Genomic DNA, 21,500 nt, shown 5'->3' with positions numbered 1-21,500 from the left:
TGAATAAGGAGATATGGTTGCACATATACTATTTGTGTATGTTGACCTTGAATATCTATAGCTTATAAAATATATACTTATTTTATTTTATTATTTTCTTCAAATGATTTTATACCACTTTTAAGATAGAGAAATTGGTTAAAATATATTCCAGCTAAGAAACTACTACCGGTATGTTTACCCTTCTTCGACTCCCCTCCACTTGTATCATTTAGCAGCAATGTTGGGAAAGCCTGAAGAAAGCATTTCGCCTACCATTTCAGTCACTTGAGGTGAAATGCAGTGGTGGCAGCAATTTTTAACAAGGTCTGCAAAGAGACTGTAGTGGCCATGTTATTGGAATATAGTGTCTTGGATGATCAAAGGAAGTAATTTTAATTCTCAGTTCTGATTTGGGGACCACAATTCAAGAAGGATATTGACAAAGTGAAATATGTCCAGGATAGGTTGACCAAAATGGTAAAATGTCTGGAAACCATGCCCTATGAAGGATGCCTTAAGTTATACTTGTGTAATCTAGAGAATAAAAGGTTGAGAGGGGACATGATAGTTATGTTTAAATGTTTCAAAGTATTTCATGTTGATGAGGGAGCAAACTTGTTTTTTGCTGCTTCAGAAGCTAGGACACAGAGCAGTACATTCAGATTACAAGATGAGATTCACCTAAATATTAGGTAGAACTTTTTGATGGTAAGAGCTGTTTGGCAGTGGAATATGCTCCCTCACAGGGTAGTAGGATCTTTTTATTTGCAGGTTTTTTAAGGAGAGACTGGATGGCCATCTGTGGGACGCACTTTGAATGTGTCTTCCTGCATGACCCTTCTATTGCTATGATTCTATGAGAATACGTTCATTGTGTAATGATGACATTTGTCTCACCGTAGTTACCATACATATATGTCCCTAACACAATTCTGGTCAGTGTGTTTCAGTGAATTCCTATCATTGTACAGTTAATGAGAGAATGTCCCATACAGTAGAGTTTCACTTACCCAACATAAATGGGCCGGCAGAACGTTGGATAAGCGAATATGTTGGATAATAAGGAGAGATGAAGGAGAAGCCTATTAAACATCAAATTAGGTTATGATTTTACAAATTAAGCACCAAAATATCATGTTATACAACAAATTTGACAAAAAAGTAGTTCAATACGCAGTAATGCTACGTTGTAATTACTGTATTTATGAATTTAGCACCAAAAAATCACGATATATTGAAAACATTTACTACAAAAATGCGTTGGATAATCCAGAACGTTGGATAAGCGAATGTTGGATAAGTGAGACTCTACTGTACTTTGTAGGAAATAAACAGTGTGTATAGCTAGCATCTAACAAAAATTCACAAGAACTCCAATATCTAGAATTTGTATAAAAGTGCTTTGCAGCACTAGGGACATTTGTATGTTTCTTTTTGTTTGATTTTTTGTTATAAATAATATGTCTATGTGGTATACTTTAGTGCTAAAAACTAAGCATTGTACAGAACAATCAAGAAAGCAGACTTGGTCCAATCACATGTGCAGTTTAACATATATAAATGTATACTATTTGTTTGCAGCTTATACTCTATAAGTTTGATACAGACATGCCATCTTAAATATGTTTGATTCCCTGCCAGATACACTTATGCAAAGGCAGTTCTAAGATTATGTTTCTAGTTGTGGCTGTGAGACAAGTTAAAGTAACTTTAATTCAGAGTTTGATCCTTGTCACACAGATCTGCTGAGTGTATTACAATGAATGACTTGGGCATGATGAATACATCAAGCAGTCCCAAAACATTTTCTTTCAAACATAAGTGTTCAAGTTTCTGATAGAGGGTGCTGATGCATCTGCCGTCTTCCATGTCTTGTGTCCTCTATTCTAATTCCAGCTTGCTCAAAACATCCCTTTCTTCTTTATGTGAGGCTCCAAAACTCCTGGATTCAATATTAATTTGTAGAGTAGATTTGGAATCTGAAATCCATTGGCTGAAGAGAGAATGGAATGCTTGTTAGTGTTCCAAGGCTGCTGCGCCAACCAGTACCCACTTGAAAAGTGTGGGCTCCTTGCACTTGGCTGCCTGACACGTCCAGCTGATGGGGACTGGCTCAGCATCTGCTGCATTCATTGTATCTAATGGTGCACCCATCTGTTTGCTGTCAAAACCATTGCCAGCAAATTACTAATCTATTAGAGAAACATGGAAATAAGTTTGTATTTCTCATTTCTGGCTTTATGTCTCATATGTTGCTGGTATTTATTTAGTTGCTGATGAAAAATCAACATTCTTTTTTCCTTCTGCATGGTTATCGTATTCCTGTCATCCTAGCCTACTCTAAGCAGAACCACTTCCATGAAGAAGATTCACCTATATTTGCAGGTGCTTCTTATACTACTTTTACTCCACATTTGGCCAAAATAAGGGAAACTGAAAGTAACAAACTTAAATGCAGGATCATAATTAGTATCGTTTTATTCTGCTAGTATGTATGTTGCAGAGTAATTCTACAGTAAGATATGAGCTGTTTTCAGAGCTTGGGAAACTCAAGTTTCAGGACTACAGTAGACAGAATCCGTTAGCCAATGCAGCCAGCCTTCTTTCTTTACAAACCAAGTAGCTTTTTTAGACGTGGTTGTTTCAGACAGATTCTATGATATCCATGTAACAGTTACAATGTCCAGAGTCAAGATTTCACTGCCCTCCAATTGACATAAATTTTCTTTCTGGAAACAACAAAACATTGTACAAATAAAAACCTCATGTATCAGCTATCTTTTATCATTCATCTTTCCCTAGAGTAGTAAATTATTACTTTTGTGTTCAGCACTTCCATAGCACTGGTGGTCCACAAGGACCTCATCAGATGGACAGGGGGAAAGTGTGGGATAGTGGAGGGAACTGTCTTACTTTGTTCCCTGCCATCCAGGTCCATCTTCTGCCATCCCACGTCTTTTCCCCCTTCAGGTCTGTCTTTCCCTTGCATTTCCCTGCTTTGTGCTATTGGGAGTTAGGTAACAGGGCTTAAATTACCCTTTTTATATAAAGATATAAAACAAACAGCTAAGCTCTGTAGTATATTCTCATTATTTTTATATTGTGATCAGAGAGTTTTCTAATTGAAGTGCACTGGAGAAGAGGAAAAAATCCAATAATTGTGATTGTTAGGTTATTATTAATCTATCACATTGAAATGGTTTACTTGTCTATGTTTTGGTGGAGCACCAGTGCTGTGGAAGCGGAAGTTAAAAAAATTGATGCTTAAAAATGGCTAATTCTGGACGGTAGCGTTTTTATTTAACTATATGGTAGTGATGCAGTATACTGTGTTTTAGTCAAAAGTGTATGGCATTACTGAATTTTCTTCAAAGCCACCAGAGAGAGCTTGTGATGTATAACTCAGTTAAAAGTGTAGAAGAAATTCTAGCTAGAATATATCAAATCTTGCATGCAAAGCAATTTCACCAAAACTCACTAGATCTGTTTTCAATATTTAAAAGGGATACAATATGCATCCACTTTGTTTCTTACAGTAAAATGTTTGTGATGAGGGTAAAGGAATTACATGGAAAAGTGAAACCTGTTTTCAAAGAGTAAGAACTACACAGAAAACTTAACAGTCCAATCTTCACTGCAGTCATTCCAACTACTACATCTTAAATGCTCTATTCCTTTCATCCCATATTGGTTCTGTTTTTCCCACGCTTTCAGCCAAGGTTCAAGAAGTCTCCACTCAGGTTCTACTTTGTTTCCATGTTCTCCCACCAAGCTGTCCAGGCAGGCAAATGCCACTTATAGAACTCCAGTTCTGGAGAATCCCAGTATCAAGCATGTATTAGTTGGATGATAAATAGGGATTCTACACACACACACACACACACCTTGCAAAGCCAGAACTAGTTGAATGGATACAATTTTCCTTCAAGAGATTTCACTTAATCAAAAGCTGTAACTTTATTTTCTTCTATTATGTATTACTCTCTTTAGGGAACTACTCCAGACAGCCATCATACTCTGGAATTACCAACACAAGCTACAGTGGCCCAGGACCTGGTATGGGTATTAATGCCAGCAATCAGATGCATGGACAGGGGCCGGGCCAACCTTGTGGTACTATGCCCCTGGGACGAATGCCATCAGCTGGGATGCAGAGCAGGTCGTTTCCTGGAAACATGAGCAGCATTACCCCAAGTTCTCCAGGGATGTCTCAGCAGGGAGGCCCAGGGATGGGACCACCTATGCCAACTGTGAACCGTAAGGCGCAAGAGGCGGCTGCGGCAGTGATGCAGGCTGCTGCAAACTCCGCCCAGAGCAGGTATGCATCCACTGAAAATGTGCATGTCTATGAAAATGCAGGTGATAGTTTTAAAATGCATTTTCTGTCTAAAAATATTAAGGGCAAGCAACCATAGAGTTTTAAGGTGACATTAAAAGGACACTACCTGAAGTTAACCTCAGTGGTATGATACAGTTAAATACAGCCAGGTGGGAGGATAAGTTCTTGAAAAGAAGAGGGTGAAGGAAGCAATGCTTTTGGAATCATTTTGAGAAAATTTATCAAATTTCACTGCCAAATGGAAGGTGAGCCAGTTTTATGGTGGATCAATTTTTAAAGTTAACCAGAATACATAATTTATATTTGCCATCCTGAGGAAAAGATGGGGCTTTGAGTCTGCATTATTAGACCCTAGTCTTGCAGTCATATATAGGGAGAATTTTCCTCATCTCTTCAAATAACATTAGATTTTTCCACCAGAGCTTTTAATATGAAGTAATATTTACAAAATCTTGAAGAAAATAAAAAGGATTGGTGAGTTCCAACTTGTGCTTTTGAAGATTTATGGACATTCTGTCTGTTGTTCCTGAATCTCTCATTTTTCCATAGGCACCTCTGAGAACATGTACACGTTATCTTATTTGGACTCTCAGCTTATGTGTATATTTCCGTTCAGTTAAATACACTACTATTATTATAGGAGGAAATGGGATTTCATTGCTATTTTGCAAAATTGTGACACTGTTAATACATAGGTGTATGCTAAAAACTTGTGTAGAAAACATACATATTAATATCCAGAAATTGTATGCAGTAGGGCACACTTTTAAAAAGCTCTGATATCTTGCCATATTATACTAGAAATGCATGCAATTTCATGATTATCAGAAAAGAGACAATATGTTATTAGAGAGCTGAAAGCAGATTTTATTATTTTGGCGATCCACCCCTTATTTTTACTTTTCAAGGAGTCAGTAGCTGTTATGTGTCACTTTGATAGGCTAAACACCCACTATCTCTCAGAGACATAACCTGGATACTTCATTAATTTAGGTAGACCACTTTATTTAGGAAGATAATCATTTTAATTTTAAAAGTTAGTAAGTGCCAATAAAATGAAGTGCACTGTTGTAATTTTTATTATAGATTTTGCAACATGCACTTGATTGAAAAATAAACAAATAATTGTTTGCTTTCACACTCAAAGTCTTAGCCTCATATCCATTTTATGGACTTTGATTTCAATGTCTACCTCGCCGTAATCCAAGTACAGCATCTGAAAACCCAGCCCTCCCATATTACCCTTCTGTTGATCTAACACCTATATGATGACTGTACAGTCACTAGAACTTTATTTTCCAAATGTAAATACCATATGTACTAAATCCTTATTAGTCCCAAAGGTTTGAAAACATAGCATTTTTCTCTTGGGTTCCCTAACAGTTAGAATACTATGTGGCTGTTTGCCCACCAGTGGGAACCCTACATGCTTCTGTATAGAAGGATTGTAGCTGACAAGATGGTTCATGCTTGTGGTCTAATGCAAATCCAAAGAAGCTGTTCTTTTGTTCTGCTTTAGGCCACCATACATTAGGTCGCCTGCTTATCCCAGCCAGTCTGGGGCTGGCGGACGCCCCATGTTTTCTTCACAACACCCCAACTATGGCAACGCTCAGGCTCCCATGATGCATCAGCCTGACCAATACGGGTAGGTAGCCATGAAAACTGGACTTGCGGCGGGAACAAGACAGTTTTTCCCCCTAAATGTTACATGCCATTTGGCTACTGAAGTCCCCAGAGATCAAGTATAACAATGCTTGCATCTGAAAAGCACTGTTGGTTTTTACTAACTCTTGTCAAACGTAATTTTAAAAATCTGCATGTCACTTGTACTGCATGGCTTGTGGCATGGCTTTGTTTCCTTCATGCTTGAGAGAGAAATGAAGATCTCCATAGGCTAAAAATGAATTCAATCTTGTGTTTTTCTGCATCATTACATTCCCCTTCCTCCTTTTTTATCATTAATGTCTAGGAGCAGTAATATGAAGCAGATATTCCCATGATTGTGTTGTTGTTAATCATCACATTAAGCCTCTTCCACAAAGTTAAACGTTATTGACAAGAGACTGACTGCAGAAGCCATGACAGGAGTTAATAACAGGGCTTTCAGAAGGTGGTATAATATCAGAATTGAAATGGTTATATAAGGCAGGCCAACCTGCTAATTCCCCTGCCAAGATGTATATTTAGTATAAATATCATGCAAAAATTTTATTTAGTATAAAATCAGGCAAAATATAGAAAATACAGTGTTCGCTCACTTATCGCTGAGGTTAGGTTCCAGGACCACCCGCAATAAGTGAAAATCTGCAAAGTAGGGACACTATATTTATTTTAATATTTATACATTATTTTAGTAGTTATACACTATTTTAAGTCTTTATCAACCAATTGTGTGTTGATAAATCACCTCCTTCTCCTCCCGTTGCCGCTTGGGCTCCTTTTCTCTCCCTTTGGCTTCTCCTTCCTCCCTTCCTTAGGCTGTAAATTTTTTATGATTTATAATAGTATTTTAGAGTTTATTGAAAAACTGTGAAACAGCGAATCCACGAAAAGCAAACCACAAAGTAGTAAGGGAACACTGTAGACCATAAAACAAATGGTGGTAAGAAGTTTTAGAGTTCATCAACTTGGTTGGATATGAAAATGTAATAAAGGCAACAAAAAGCCTTATTAAGTGTTTTCCAATTTTAAATGTTTCCTGATGGTAACCAAGTTGAGACATACAGGCTGTGACAGACAATGCGGAAAACACACATTGTAGCTTGTAACACTTCTTCTAAAAAAGCATATCTGGCAATGTGGATTTCATAATGCCCCTTAAGCAGTCAAAGGCAAACCCTTGTTTTCTGTCTCACACACCATGGGGCTGTTTGCTAAAAAAAGGGGGGGGGGATAGAATATTTTGGCGCTCATTACCACAAATAAATGAATGCCAAGGCAAACAAACAGCTTTAATTATTTATCTGTGCTTATTGTGGAAGCTTTTTTGAGATGACTAGAAAGGAAAGGAAGATTTCATAATTCAGAATTCTCTTCCAGAATTCTAATTCAGAAGTTTAAGGGACTAGAGTAGGGAATTCTAAGTACATCACACAACTACAAATCCCTGCATTCCATAGGAGTGAACCATGGCAGTTGAAATTGGATTAATATGTTATACAGACAGTCCCTGAGTTACAAGATTCCTACTCATCAACGACTCACAGTTAAGAACAACACGAAGTGAGAGAAATCTACCCCTCGGAAGGGAAATTCACTCCTGGAAGAGTTATTATGGGGAAAAGGTGTCTCCACTGAGGCTTTATCACCAATCCTTGTTTCCACAACAAGCCAAATTCTCAAAATTCTCACAGGGACAGAAAGTGAGGTAACATCTTCTGAACAGGGGTATAGACAGCAAAACAAACACCACAGGGATGTTAACCCTTCCCTATACTATCCAAAGCATGCATGCATGCTCTCTCTCTCTCTCTCTCTCTCTCTCTCTCTCTCTCTCTCTCTCTCTCTATATATATATATATATATATATATATATATATATATATATATATGGCCACATGTTGCTGTGGCGTAGTCTGGTGGTATGGAAAATAAAGTAATGAGAAGCAGACGGGCTTTGAAATTGCAAGGCTATTTAGTGCTAATCAAGCTGGGTAACAAAGGGGTTTATATATCTGTTGCATGTCCATGGTGGTAGAAAGAACTCTTGTCTGCTTGAGGCAGATGTAAATGTTGCTATTGATATCCTTGATTAGCATTAAATAGTTTTGCAGCTTCAAGGTCTGGCTGCTTACTGTCTGTATTGGGAGGTGTTTGCTGGTTCTGATTGTTTCCTGTCTGGAATTCCCATTTTGGGCCCTCCAGGTGTTTTGAACTTCAACTCCCACAATTTCTAACAGCTCAGATTATAGAATACATATATGTTATATTATATGTGTGTATGTATATATATACTATTCCAGACAGGAAACATGGGCCAACTTGGGCCCTCCAGGTGTTTTGGACTTTAACTGTCATGGACCGACCACCACTTGGTCAAGTTTAGAATTACTGTGACCCCTAACCTCCGCGAGGGTGGTGGGCCCATTAAGATGGTCCGCCCCAGGAGGCTTATGGATCCAAATGGATTCTTGATGGGTCTTGGGGATGTTCCCGCCTCCTCAGTAGGTGATTCTGTTGATGAAGCATGAGACGAGGCGCCTAGAGCGCGTGTGGTGAAAGCGACAGAGCGAATCAAATTTAGAATGGGTTAAAGCCCAAAGGAAAGCATATTGCAAAGCAATGACTGCTGCAAAAAAACAAACAAACAACCTATTATAGTTCTAGAATTGAGACAGCCAAAAACTGTCCTGCCAAGCTTTTTAGAACAGTCAGGGCTGCTTAATAACACCCCTCAAACTGCACCCGCAGATGACTCGGCAGAGAAATGTGAAGCTTTTTCCCAGTTCTTTTCAAAGAAAATCACTTTGATTCGTTCCGAGATTGACGCTGCGGTTGATGCAGTCTCCGAAGATGTAGCATGAGCACCTGCTTGTCCGATTTTGATGGATTCATTTCAATCTGTGCAACCCGAGGACGTGGACAAGGTCCTTGGAGAAGCAAGAGCGACCACATGCATCCTAGACCCCTGCCCATCCTGGCTGGTTAAAGAAGCCAGAGTCGAGTGGGTAAGAGTGGTGGTGAACGCCTCCCGCCGAGAAGGCAAACTTCCAGCCGGCCTCAAACAAGCCGTAATAAAACTGCTGTTGAAGAAGCCATCACTTGACCCCACTAATTGGAATAACTTTCGGGCTGTTTCCAATCTTCCCTTTTTGGGCAAGGTCATGGAACGTGTGGTTTCCTCACAACTCCAGGGGTTCTTGCTCGAAACTGATTATCTGGATCTGGCAGTCTGGCTTCAGACCGGGGCATGGAACTGAGACGGCCTTGGTCTCCTTGGTGGATGATCTCCGCAGAGAGCCAGACAGGGGGAGTGAGCCCCTGCTGGTTCTCCTGGATCTCTCAGCGGCCTTTGATACCATAGACCACGGTATCCTTCTGGGTCGCCTCGCCGGAATGGGCCTTGGGGGTACTGCATTGCAGTGGCTCCAGTCCTTTCTTGAGGACCGTACCCAGTTGATAGGGGACAGCTGTTTGACCCCACAACCATTGTCTTGTGGAGTCCCACAGGGTTCAGTACTATCCCCTTTGTTGTTTAACATCTACATGAAGCCGCTGGGTGAGATCATCTGGAGTTTTGGAGTTCGGTGTCATCTGTACGCAGATGTCCAACTCTATCACTCCTTTTCTCCAGCTTCCAAAGAGGCCATCCAGATCCTGAACCGGTGCCTCGCTGCTGTGTCGGACTGGATGAGGGTGAACAAATTGAAGTTGAATCCAGACAAGACAGAGGTCCTCCTGGTCAGTCATAAGACCTAACAGGGTATAGGGTTACAGCCTGTGCTGGATGTGGTCGCACTTCCCCTGAAGGCGCAGGTTCGCAGTTTGGATGTCCTCATGGACTCATCACTGAGCCTGGTTTCGGCGGTGGCCAGGGGGGCCTTCGCACAACTCAAACTTGTGCGCCAACTGCGCTTGTACCTTGGGAAGCCTGACATGGCCAAGGTGGTCCACGCTCTTGTTACATCTTGTTTGGACTATTGCAATGCGCTCTACATGAGGTTGCCTTCAAAGACTGTTCGGAAGCTGGAACCAGTCCCAACGTTCTGCAGCCAGGTTATTAACCAGAGCGCCATTCAGGGACCATATAACTCTGTTGAAGCAGCTCGACTGGCTGCCTGTTAGCTTCCGGGCACAATTAAAAATGCTGGCTTTGGCCTACAAAACCTTAAACGGCTCTGGTCCAACTTACCTCTCTGAACGTATCTCCACCTATGAGCCGCCCCGCAGATTAAGATCTTCGAGTGAAGCCCTGCTCTTGGTCCCACCGCCATCACAGGTGCGTTTGGCGGGGACGAGAGACAGGGCTTTTTTGGTGGTGGCTCCGCGGCTGTGGAACTCCTTGCCAAGGGAGATTAGGGAAGCCCCCTCACTCATGTCTTTTAGGAAGCAGCTGAAGACCTGGATGTGGGCCCAAGCTTTTGGCCCATTCTAGGATACAAGTTGATATAACCTGATGTATTCATTGGATTAATGTGAAGTTGAATACAAACTGGCTCTGACGTTTGGCCCAATTCTACTGGCCCTGTTGTAACAGTCACACTGTGTTTTACTGTTTTAATTGGGTATGATATTGGTTTTTAAGTGTGTTTTACGATTGTTGGTTTTTATTATATTTTGTATTATATGTGGCAGTAATCTTGCCATTATGTATGACCGCTCTGGGTCCCCCTGGGAGAGAAGAGCGGTATATTAAATAAATAAATAAATAACTCCCACTATTCCTAGCCTACTGTTTGTTAGGAATTGTGGGAGTTGGAGTCCAAAACATCTGGAGGGACCAGGTTTGCCCGTGCCTGTTTTAGCCCCTGGCATGTCACCCAACATGAAAATTTGGGTTGTATTCTATTCTAGCTGAGTTCTTGGGCAGAAAAGGTTGCAGGCCTAGGAAAACAACAACTCTCAGCCGTCAAAGAGGTTTTAAGATGCAGCCTTCAAAGTTGCTAGGCTAACTTAGGTTCTGCAAAGGTCAAGGTGGGAGAGAGGGGACTATTTTAGGCAAGGCTCAGCCAGAGATGCAGCAGGGAATCTCTTCCCAAAGTCTTCCCTTGGCAATTGAAATAGGGAGTTTGGCTACTCACCATCGTCCTGGCCACCAACACAAAGGACATCAGTCTGTTGGCCAACGTGGGGCCTGAGATGGTCAAAGTCCAGAAGAAAAAGCCCCACCCAAAAGGGATAAGGGAGAGTTTCCTGGGCGGAACCTTAACAGGAGCGCGCGCACACAGCGGCTGCGAAGGGGCAAGGGCAGGCGGCCGCCATCTTGCTTAAGGGCACACACGGGCCTTTTCCCCTGGAGAGGGGAAGAAGGAAAGCAGCTGAGGGGCTGCCATTTTTGCTAAGGGCAAATTGAGCTAAAAGGGGGGCCTAAAAGTGAGACCTAATTGCATCCGTTCTATTGTATGTGTCCAAGCCGTAGCCTGACTTCATGCCTGGGCCTCATTCAGTGCCAGCAGGGACATCCAGCTCGCTACAGATGGTTGGTGCGTTTTTTTCATGCCGGGGGGGGGGCTTTTGCACATGCGCTGTTACTTAATCTTGGTTGGGGGGGGGGTAATATAGGGAAAGCTTTCCCCCTTTTTTTCCTCAGCCGCATCATCTTCCCCAGCATGAGGTAAGCCACCTGCCGCAGCAGTTGGGCTGCTCGCGCACTGCTGAAATACCCATATGTCTTTCAAGGGTGGGGGCAGGGGCCAGCTCCGCACATGCACACATTGCTGTTTTGGCATTTTTGAGGGACATTGTGTTTTGGTTTTGTCATCTAAACACAGTGGGGAGGACCATGTGTTTTGTTGCCAAGTTTTGTGGTTCTGGGTTTTGTAGTTTCGCTGTTTTTGTTAAGGTAGAAATGGACAGAACAGATATATATATATATACACACACACACACTAGCTGTGCCCGGCCACGCGTTGCTGTGGTTTAGTCTGGTGGTGTTGGTCAGTCTACATTAGGTTGTATTTATGCTGTGACCTCCACCCTTCTTTATACTCACATTAGTAGTAGTATTTGAAGTCTGTTACCTTCTTCAATTTTTGTGTTGATTGATAATTGCTTGAGATGCCTGTTGTCTTTGGTTTGTTGTTAATCATGATGTCTGATTCTGCTGAGTGTGGTTTATATTTTTATTGTGGTACAATAGTCTTTTTTTTTTTTGCCTGTGTAGGTGTTTATTATTATTGTTGTTGTAGTGGTCATGAAGGTTGGATAAGTTAGATGCTACTGTATTGTTTTTTGGAGGCCCAGTGTAGCACTGACTGGCCTCTCAGCCTCAGTGCCTGGCTGCTTCTTGCCTTTGATGATGTTGATTCTTATTGTTGTTGTTGTCATTGTTATTATTGTAATGTTTGTTTGTTTTTTGGAGGCCAAGTGTGAATGTAGGGATTGGAGAGGTGGATGAGCACTGAATGGCCTTGTAGCCTCAGTGCATGGCTGATTCTTGCCTGTGTAGATGTTTATTATTAGTGGTGAGTGGATGGATAGATGAGTGGATGGATAGATAGAGTGGGTGCTCTCTTTGTTTTCTTTATTCCTATGCTGTTCTCTTTTTCTGCTCCGATCCTGAGCTCGCTGATAAGAACACACTGATCAGAAAGGAGGGTAAATATAACCGGATCAATGGTCTTTCTCTCCCTTTTGCTCTTGGCCTTCCGGGCAGAGAGGGAGGGCTGTTGTCCTTGGCATTCCTTCACTTCCCTTCCCTCCCTCCTTCTATCCGTCCCAGCCTTTCCTGCCTGCGGAGCCATGGAACTGGGTCAGTGGGTTGGATGGCAGGGAAAGGGAGAAGGAAGAGGCCTCTAATTGAAATGCATGGAGTCATGCCATGGGGTGCTGGAATTTGTAGTTTGCATCCAGACCAACCCCTTTCTTTCTTTTTGTCACGGAGGAAGAACCCAGACAGATGGCCATCTGGTTTAGTTGTATTGTTATAGTCACAATGCGTTGTTGTGAGTTTTGTGGGTCCGGATTGTGGTTTTGTGGTGTGGTTGTGTTATTACAACCGGGAGGGAAGGCTCTTGCGTTGTGTTGCCAAGTTTCGTATTTCTGGGGTGTTTAGTTGTGTTGTTATAGTCACGATGCGTTGTTGTGAGTTTTGTGGGTCCATTGTGGTTTTGTGGTGTGGTTGTGTGGTTGTAACAGGGAGGCAAGGCTTTTGCATTGTGTTGCCAAGTTTCGTATTTCTGGGACGTTTAGTTTTGTTGTTATAGTCACTGTCCAAACAACTTTATCCTTTTAGATAGATAGATAGATAGATAGATAGATAGAAAGCTGGAGTTACACTTTAAAATGTACTTGTTCTGACTTACATAAAAAATCAACTTAAGAATAAATCCACAGAACCTATCTTGTTCGTAACATGGTTACCGCCTGTATTCATGCAATGTGGACATTCCCATAGTCATGGCAGCTATATATTACTTCTGTTTACAAAAGAAATTGTGCTTCTGAGTACCAGTTATTGGGGAACATAGGGAGAAGGATACAGTTGAACTACAGTAGAGTCTCACTTATCCAACACTCGCTTATCCAACGTTCTGGATTATCCAACACAGTTTTGTAGTCAATGTTTCTAATACATCGTGATATTTTGGTGCTAAATTCATAAATACAGTAATTACTACATAGCATTACTGCGTATTAAACTACTTTTTCTGTCAAATTTGTGGTATAACATGATGTTTTGGTGCTTAATTTGTAAAATCATAACCTAATTTGATGTTTAATAGGCTTTTCCTTAATACCTCCTTATTATCCAACATATTCGCTTATCCAACATTCTGCCGGCCCGTTTATGTTGGATAAGTGAGACTACTGTATGTCTTCTTCATGAGTTTCCTGTAGATACATGGTTAGCCACTCTTAGAATGCTGAACCTAATAGACCATTGCTCTGAGTATATTCATATACTTCTGCCAAGTAGTTTCAGTTTAAGAGAAACAAGGTGGCAGAGACACTTCATGTGTGTCAGAGTTCATTTCTGATGTCGGTACCCAGCTGTTTCCTGAGATCATTCTGGAATTTGTGTGGTTCCTTGGTGCTGTTAAATGGGAGAGCACTGAATGACTTTTGCCTAAGCCTTTATTGGGTAGATGGTTCTGCTTTCAGAAAAGCTTTTTTTCTGTGTATGGTATATAAGTGATTTTGCTGCCTGGCTGCATCTCTTCGCTCCATGGGGAAAGCTGCTTTGAAGGGTCTCTGACCTATAAAAAGCAAAAGGCTTGAGCTGGAAAGGAGAAAATGATCAAGTCTCCTGTGGAAGCAGGTGGAACCTTGTACTTCTTTGGGTCCAAGGCTCAGTGTTTCATTGTAGGATGAACTCTTACAGCCAGGGGTCATTTCCACAATTTATTATCTTTTTTTCCTGAGGCTCAGCATCTGCAGCTGTAGAGGTGTTATGAGTCCTATGCACATTTCCATGGGATTTGCTTACTTTAATTTTATGCACTTTATCAGATAGCCCTTTATTTTATCTTGTGAATATCCGATATGCATTCTGTTTCCATTGAACACCCAAGAAAATATGTTCAGCCCAGTGGCTAAAATGGTAATGAGGGTGGATGGAAGAGTCAGCAAATGTGTCTTGTTGCTTCTACTTTGGTGAAATTAAATTCATGTGGTGAAAGCATCATGTTACACTTTCTTTTCTGATTCGCACTATTGTAAATCCAGAATAACTGCCTTGTTCTTCATATAGATGAGTCCAAAATATAGATTCTCTCAGTGCAGTAAACAGTACAGTAGGGATGAATATATATAATCTTTTACTCATAGCTGAGGCCTCCATCAGCATTTTTTCAGTGCTATCTTTGTATTTGTAATTCATATTTCATATTGCAGATGCCAGCAAAGCACTTTTTCAATATTTCCTCCAGAGCCCTGAGCATGCAAGACTGCTGATGGACTAGGAGCCACTGGCAAGGAAATATAGTTAATGGGCATAATGCATAAATGTGTCAAAAAGAAAGAAAAAAAGAGGAGAGATTTCAAAAGTTTAAATACTTGATTTTTTAAACACTAAATTTTGCATATCAAATTAAATATTCACACAAAGTGTGCTGAACTGCAATTAGACTGCCTGCATCTTTTGCCCCTTTGATCTTGAAAGCCTGTGTGAAATTATAATAATTTTTAGAGCACATCTGTGACATGTAGATCTTATGCGGCTAGAAGTGGTGAAACACATAATAAATCTAAAAATCACAAAAAAAATGCATTTCTTTCTTTCTGCATTTTAGGTCCAGGTCCTTTATTTTTTTTAGCTTCCTCCCAAAGTGAGAGGTGATTATTTCCTTCTTGGTAATTGCTGTACATAGCAAAAAAGCTTAAAATGTTTTCATTCGTGCATCTATACCTGTGAGACTAAGGGCATTTGTAGATCCAATATTGCCACAGTACACTAACTTTAAAGTGCTGGATCCTTTAATTTCAATCTGATTTGGAAGAATTTTAAGCATTATCTCTTAGTTGTCAGACTTTTTATTTATTTATTTTGTGTCAAAAGCATTGCATAATAAATAAGTTTAAAAGTGATAAAATAAAGGAATCACAAACAGCTAAATGGTTTTACACCAAAAGTGGGCAACAGCAATCGCATTGTCCGTAGCTTTAAACAACTCCTCCTCCATGCATGAGGCAGGGCATTGTGGGCAAGCATACATATGAGTTGTTGTTTGTTCTGCTCCACAGTCACACAAGGTGGAGGATTCCTCCAGATAGTGCCATCTTGCCAGGTTGTCTTTTGATCTGCCCACTCCGCTTCTGAGTCTGTTCAGGGACTTCCAAGTTGCCCATTCTTGGTTTGCCTCTGGAGGCAGACCCTCATGGGGGGCCATCCAGTTGGGATTGCCTGATTTAGCTGCCCAAAGGGACACCCTTGCTGTTGCTGGAGGAACATCAAGAGGAGTGGTGGTTCTCATAAAGCTGCTCCTTGACCTGAGTCTACTAGGAGGGGGCTTATAGTCATGCAGTGGGTGGCTTTCACAAAGTTCGACCTTATTTCTCTCACCGTTAGCAGCAACTTCTCATTGCCCATCAGCGGGGGCAATGCCAGCTAGCTTATAGTTTATTAACAGGTGTAGGTTTAAGGCATCCTGTGATTATTTTACATGTTTCGTTCAGTGCTATGTCCACCTGCTTCGCATGGACAGACTTGTGCCAGACAGGACAGGCGTACTCCGCAGCTGAGAAAGACAAGGCCAGGGCTGATGTCCTTATTAATTAACACTCTCCACCCCATGCACTGCCAGTCAGTTTCCACAGGATGTTATTGCATGCAACTACTTTGTGCTTGGTGTTCATGCAGTGTTTCCTATATGTTAGTGTTCGATCTAAGGTGACACTAAGATATTTAGGATGGAAACACTGTTCGATCTCTTGGCCTTCCCAAGTAACTTTCAGTTTCCTGTTGGCTTCACGGTTACGTAGGTGGAAAGCACACACTTGTGTCTTGGCAGGGTTAGGCTTCAGGTGGTTCTCTTTGTAGTAACTGGAGAGATCTTTCAAGGCATTAGTGAGTTGGCTTTCAACTGTTTCAAAATCTTTCGCTTGTGTTGTTAGGCCAAGGTCATCAGCATATATAAAGCTCTTTGTGAGTGGTGGTAGTGGCTGATCATTCGTGAAGATGTTAAACAAGGTTGGTGGAAGAACGCTTCTTTGGGGTAAACCATTCTTTTGCCTCTTCCATCTACTTTTCCTGCCCTGAAACTCCACATAGAAGCTGCGGTTTTCCAGAAGGGTCTTGACAGTTTTTGTAAAGTCCCAGGTGATATGGTAGACTTTAATCAGAATTTTCTATGTTGCACTGTGTCATAGGCTGCCGTAAGGTCCACAAAAACTGTTCCTGTAATGCAGTCTTTTTCATAGCCTTCCTCGATATGCTCAGTCAGATTAAGAATTTGACCTGTACAGTTTTTCCCTGGTCTGAAACTTGCTTGTTGTGCAATAAGCTCAGGTTCAATGACAGGTGCTAATCAATTTAATAGCATCCTCCCATATATTTTATATAGATGACATAAGAGGGAGATTGGTTGGTAGTTCCTGGCATTGGAGGCATCTTTACCAGGTTTCAAAATGACAATGATCTTAGTTTTTTTCCATGCTCTGGGAATCTGTTTATGTGTCAAGCATTGATTGTAGAATTTCAAAAGCCAGTTTTCAGCTTTGGCCCCCAAATGTTTGATTTGCTCCATCATTTAGTCATCTAAGCCAGGTGATTTACCAGTTTTACATCGTTTGATAGTTTCTCTGAGTTGTGTCAAGTTTAGAGGAGCTGACAAGTGGTGGGTTTCAAGTTCTGGCACCCTGTTGATTTTCATCTTTACTCTACTGCTTTTGGTTTTCCCATTCTGAATTAGCTCGTGAGTTATCTGGTCTGGTGTAACATTTGCGTGTCCATAGTTGACCAGAGGGTCACTATCCAGGCGTCTCAGCAATTGCCAGGCTTTTTGGCTACTCTTGGACATATCAAGGTTTTCAAGCAGCTCTATCCAGCAGTCTTTCTTAGCATTAGCTATGGCTGTAGATAGTTTTTGTCCTGCTGCTATAGTCTCATCGCTGTATGGATTCTCTTGAAATAGTCTGAAATATTCCTGTAGCTGATTTAGCGATTCTTCATTTAGGCCTGGTAGGTAGCTTGTGCGACTGCCTCTAGGGATTGAGAGCCTCGAGGATCCTTTCACAGCTTCTACAAACAGATCGTAGCCTTCTATAGAAGGTTCTTTATCAGAAATAGCTACTTCCAAGGTCTCTGTAAACTTTGTCTAGTTAGCTTTATTGAAGTTATATCTTCTGCGGAATGAGAAACTTTTTGGTCTTACAGCTGCATATGCTACGCAGCATATTGGTCTGTGTTGAGTATTGGGTATTGGGTTTAATACCCTTTTAATGCATTGATAAATTATTCTTTCATTTACAAAAATCAGATCAGGGTTATAACCCCGCTTCCATCGGCCGTAATTAAAAGATGGTGGTAATTTATTTCATGAAGGAGGCTCATTCTACTATTGTCGGCCCACGTTAGAACTGCTTTGCCATTTCTATCATCTTCGTCATAGCCCCAAACACAGCTATGGCTATTGAAATCTCCCACAATAAAATGGGCTTCATGATTGTGGCAATTGGTTGGGGGCCTAAAATAGAAATTAACCCCAGGTAGTTTATAGAGTGATGATACACTGCAACTATCCAGTTCCACAGATAGGATTTCAATGTTGTTCACTTCTGTGAGAGAATTTGCAGATATTGCTATACCAGATTGTAAAAAAATGGCACTACCATATTGTCTGTGAAGTTGTTCCACTGCCAATTGCATTCCAAGAATTTTTGGTCTTCTCATTGTGATGTGTTTCCTGTATACACAAGATGTCACACGAGATGTCCTCAGACATTTTGGCTAAGGTTCCTTAGCAAGTGACAAACCTTCTATATTAATAGACACAATCGTTAGCAATGGTCTTGATAAATACCTTTGTTATTCATCCATTTGTGAAGAGATAGAACACATTTAAAACGTTAAAAAATATTTAAAAGCGATGCAATGCTTTTGGGTTGGAAAGATGGCTGTTTACAAGAAACGTTGCCCAGGGACGCCCGACTGGATTTACTCAATCTTCGAGGAGGCTTTTTCTGTGTCCCCCAGTTGTCAGACTGAATTTACTGATAATGTACTATGTGAAACTTTTCCTTCTGGTAATGAAAGAAGTAACATCAGGGTGGGAGAGAGTTATGTTAAATATTCTGGCATCCTAATTTCTTAATATTAAGGCGGTTCTTCTCATGCACTGAATGATCATCCTCTAATTCCCAAATTTTGAGTTCTGAGGGACTTTAGTACGTAAATAAAACTGAAATTCGTCCCATTAGTATTGCTTGGATGCACAAGCAATAACTTCCAATCAAGGCAACTATGTGTTGCTTCCAAAAACAAATCCCCTTGTAGACTCAATTGGATAAAATGGAGTTTGCTTCTTGGCTGAAATTATTGTATGGCATTACAATAAACTGTCAAACAGATGCTGCTCTCTGTCTTAAAGCTGGCTTCAATTCATTAATGAGTAAATTGATTCTTTTAGAGTAAGTAGCTTTCAGATTAAAGATAAAATATATATGCTAGTTTACATCTTGTTTTTAGCTAAACTGCAAGCAAGTTTTTTAAAAAAAAAAAATCCCACGCCTTTCCCTTACCAGAAATACTCAGCTATTTCCTTCCAGCTGGATTTTAAAGGAATATTTCCTTTGCTCTTGTTTTTTTAACAGAATGCACTGAGAAATTCAAGAACATGCCATATAAGGTAGTTTTGGTAGCAACTGTTCCCCACATCATCTGATATTTTAGAGATAACAACATGGTGGGTTTGTTTTGTTTACTTCAGTTTGCTTCTCATCATGTCTCTTTTGAGTTCCACTAAATCAGTGGTTCTCAACCTGTGGGTCCCCAGGTGTTTTGGCCTGCAACTCCCAGAAATCCCAGCCAGTTTACCAGCTGTTAGGATTTCTGGGAATTGAAGGCCAAAACATCTGAGGATTCACAGATTGAGAACCACTGAATTAAATGGAACAAGTCTCACAATCAACATGTTTACTTAGAAAAATATTGTGCAGCTTTCAATAGGTGCACACAGAAATGCAGTTCTGGAAGTCAATCCTTAAGCAACTGGAAAATATGGTTATGTTGTTTGTGCCATTTAGGGTAGACCTATTGAATCAAATGTTGAATGGTAAATCAATAGTTCGATAAAGCCACTTGATTCAATGAGGCAAGGCAACCCCGGGGGGGGGGGGGGGCGGGGAGAGAGAGAGAGAGAGAAAGAGATTGGAGCTTCTGTTACAGGAGGTGGTGTTTTGACAAAGTAAGCAGTCCATCTGAACATATAGCCTCCTGTAAAAAAAGTACTGACCACTTCCCTCACCCCAAAATGCTTCACCTAGGAAGTCCAAGAGCCCTGCTACAGCACATTGCTAAGTGTATCTTTGATCTATCCATGAGTCACATAAAAAGCCATACTATTACCTCAAAATCTACCCTTGACTTATACAGGCAGGTTTGTCCTTAAGTTGAATTCATTTGTAAGTTGGAACAGGTACATTTTTAAAGTGTAACTGCAGCCACATACCGTATTTACTCAAATTTAATGCTCACTTTTGACTAAATTACCTTCCCAAAATTGGGGTGCACATTGAATTTGCATAACATGAGCAAAGTCTTGGAATGTGTGGTGGCCTCACAACTCCAGGCATTCTTAGAGAAAACTGATTATCTGGATACAGCACAGTCTGACTTTAGGCCAGGACATGGAACTGAAACAGGCTTGGTCGCCTTAGTGGATAATCTATGCAGAGAGCTGGACAGGAGGAGTGTGTCCATTAGTTCTCTTGGACCTCTCAGTGTCCTTTGATACCGTAGACTGTATACCTTCTGACATGCCATGCAGGAATGGGTCTGTTCTATAGTGGCTCCAGTCCTTCCTGGTAGGTCGCTCTCGGAAGGTGTTGTTGGGGTTCGATGTCACCTGTACGCAGATGACGTCCAACTCTATCACTCCTTTCCGCCTGCTACTAAGGAGACTGTTCAGGTCCTGAACTGGTGCTTGGCTGCTGTGACAGTCTGGATGAGGGCGAACAAATTTAAATTGAATCCAAACAAGACAGAGATACTACTGGTCAGTCGCAAGACCGAACAGGGTATAGGGGTTACAGCCTGTGTTGGATGGGGTTACACTCCCTCTGAAAGTGTTCACAGTTTGGTAGTTCTCCTGGATTCATTGCTGAGCCTGGAATCCCAGGTTTCAGTGGTGGCCGAGGGGCTTTCACACAATTAAAACCTTTGCATCAGTTGTGTTTGTACCTTGGGAAGTCAGATTTGACCACGGTGGTCCACGTTCTTGTTACATCTCGAATAGACTGCTGCAACGTGCTCTACATGGGGTTGGCTTTGAAGACTGTTCGGAAGCTTCAGGTAGTCCATTGGGTGGCAACCAGGTTTCTAACGAGCGGGATACAGGGAGCACACAAGTCACCTGCTGCATCAGCTCCACTGGCAGCCAGTCTGCTACTGAGCACAATTCAAAAGTGCTGGCTTTGGCCTATAAAGCCCTAAACAGTTCCAGCCCTTCTTACCTGTCCAAACGTATCTCCCCCTATGAACTATCTGAGGTTAAGATTTTTGCTCTCGATCCCATCCCCCTCGTAAGCGCAACTGGTGGAGACAGAAGACAGGGCCTTCTCAGTGGTGGCCCCTCGGCTATGGAACTTCCTCCCCAGGCAAATTAGATCCTGACCTTCAGGAAGAAAGTTAAATCCTGGTTGTGGGACCAAACATTTGCACAGTGATTCCCAGTGCAACAACAACAACAAGGAAACCAATGAAACCATTAATCATATTCTCAGCTGCTGTAAGAAAATTGCACAGACTAGCTACAAACAGAGGTACAACTATGTGGCCCATTGATTCATTGGAATTTATGCCTCAAGTACCACCTCCCGGCAGTAAAGAACTGGTGGGTTCACAAACCTGCAAAAGTAT

At 41.3% G+C, this 21,500-nt stretch overlaps 1 protein-coding gene across 9 annotated transcripts in view; it reads left to right on the top strand.

The window, feature by feature from the left end:
* Positions 1-21,500, top strand: part of arid1b (AT-rich interaction domain 1B) — a 473,172-nt gene that overhangs the window by 377,377 nt on the left and 74,295 nt on the right. For 5 of the 9 annotated variants that reach the window (XM_062968971.1, XM_008123599.3, XM_008123573.3 and 2 more), the window contains 3 exons: positions 2,317-2,367; positions 3,973-4,300; positions 5,841-5,969. In XM_062968971.1, coding sequence (XP_062825041.1) covers positions 2,317-2,367; positions 3,973-4,300; positions 5,841-5,969 — 508 coding nt within the window. The remainder of the gene's footprint in view (positions 1-2,316; positions 2,368-3,972; positions 4,301-5,840; positions 5,970-21,500) is intronic. The other 4 variants (XM_008123613.3, XM_008123606.3, XM_008123592.3 and 1 more) reach the window with 3 other exon arrangements.

The sequence above is a fragment of the Anolis carolinensis genome, chromosome 1 (genome assembly GCF_035594765.1).
Source record: "Anolis carolinensis isolate JA03-04 chromosome 1, rAnoCar3.1.pri, whole genome shotgun sequence".
In the NCBI taxonomy this organism is placed as follows: domain Eukaryota; kingdom Metazoa; phylum Chordata; class Lepidosauria; order Squamata; family Dactyloidae; genus Anolis; species Anolis carolinensis.
This window is presented reverse-complemented; position numbering and strand designations above follow the sequence as displayed.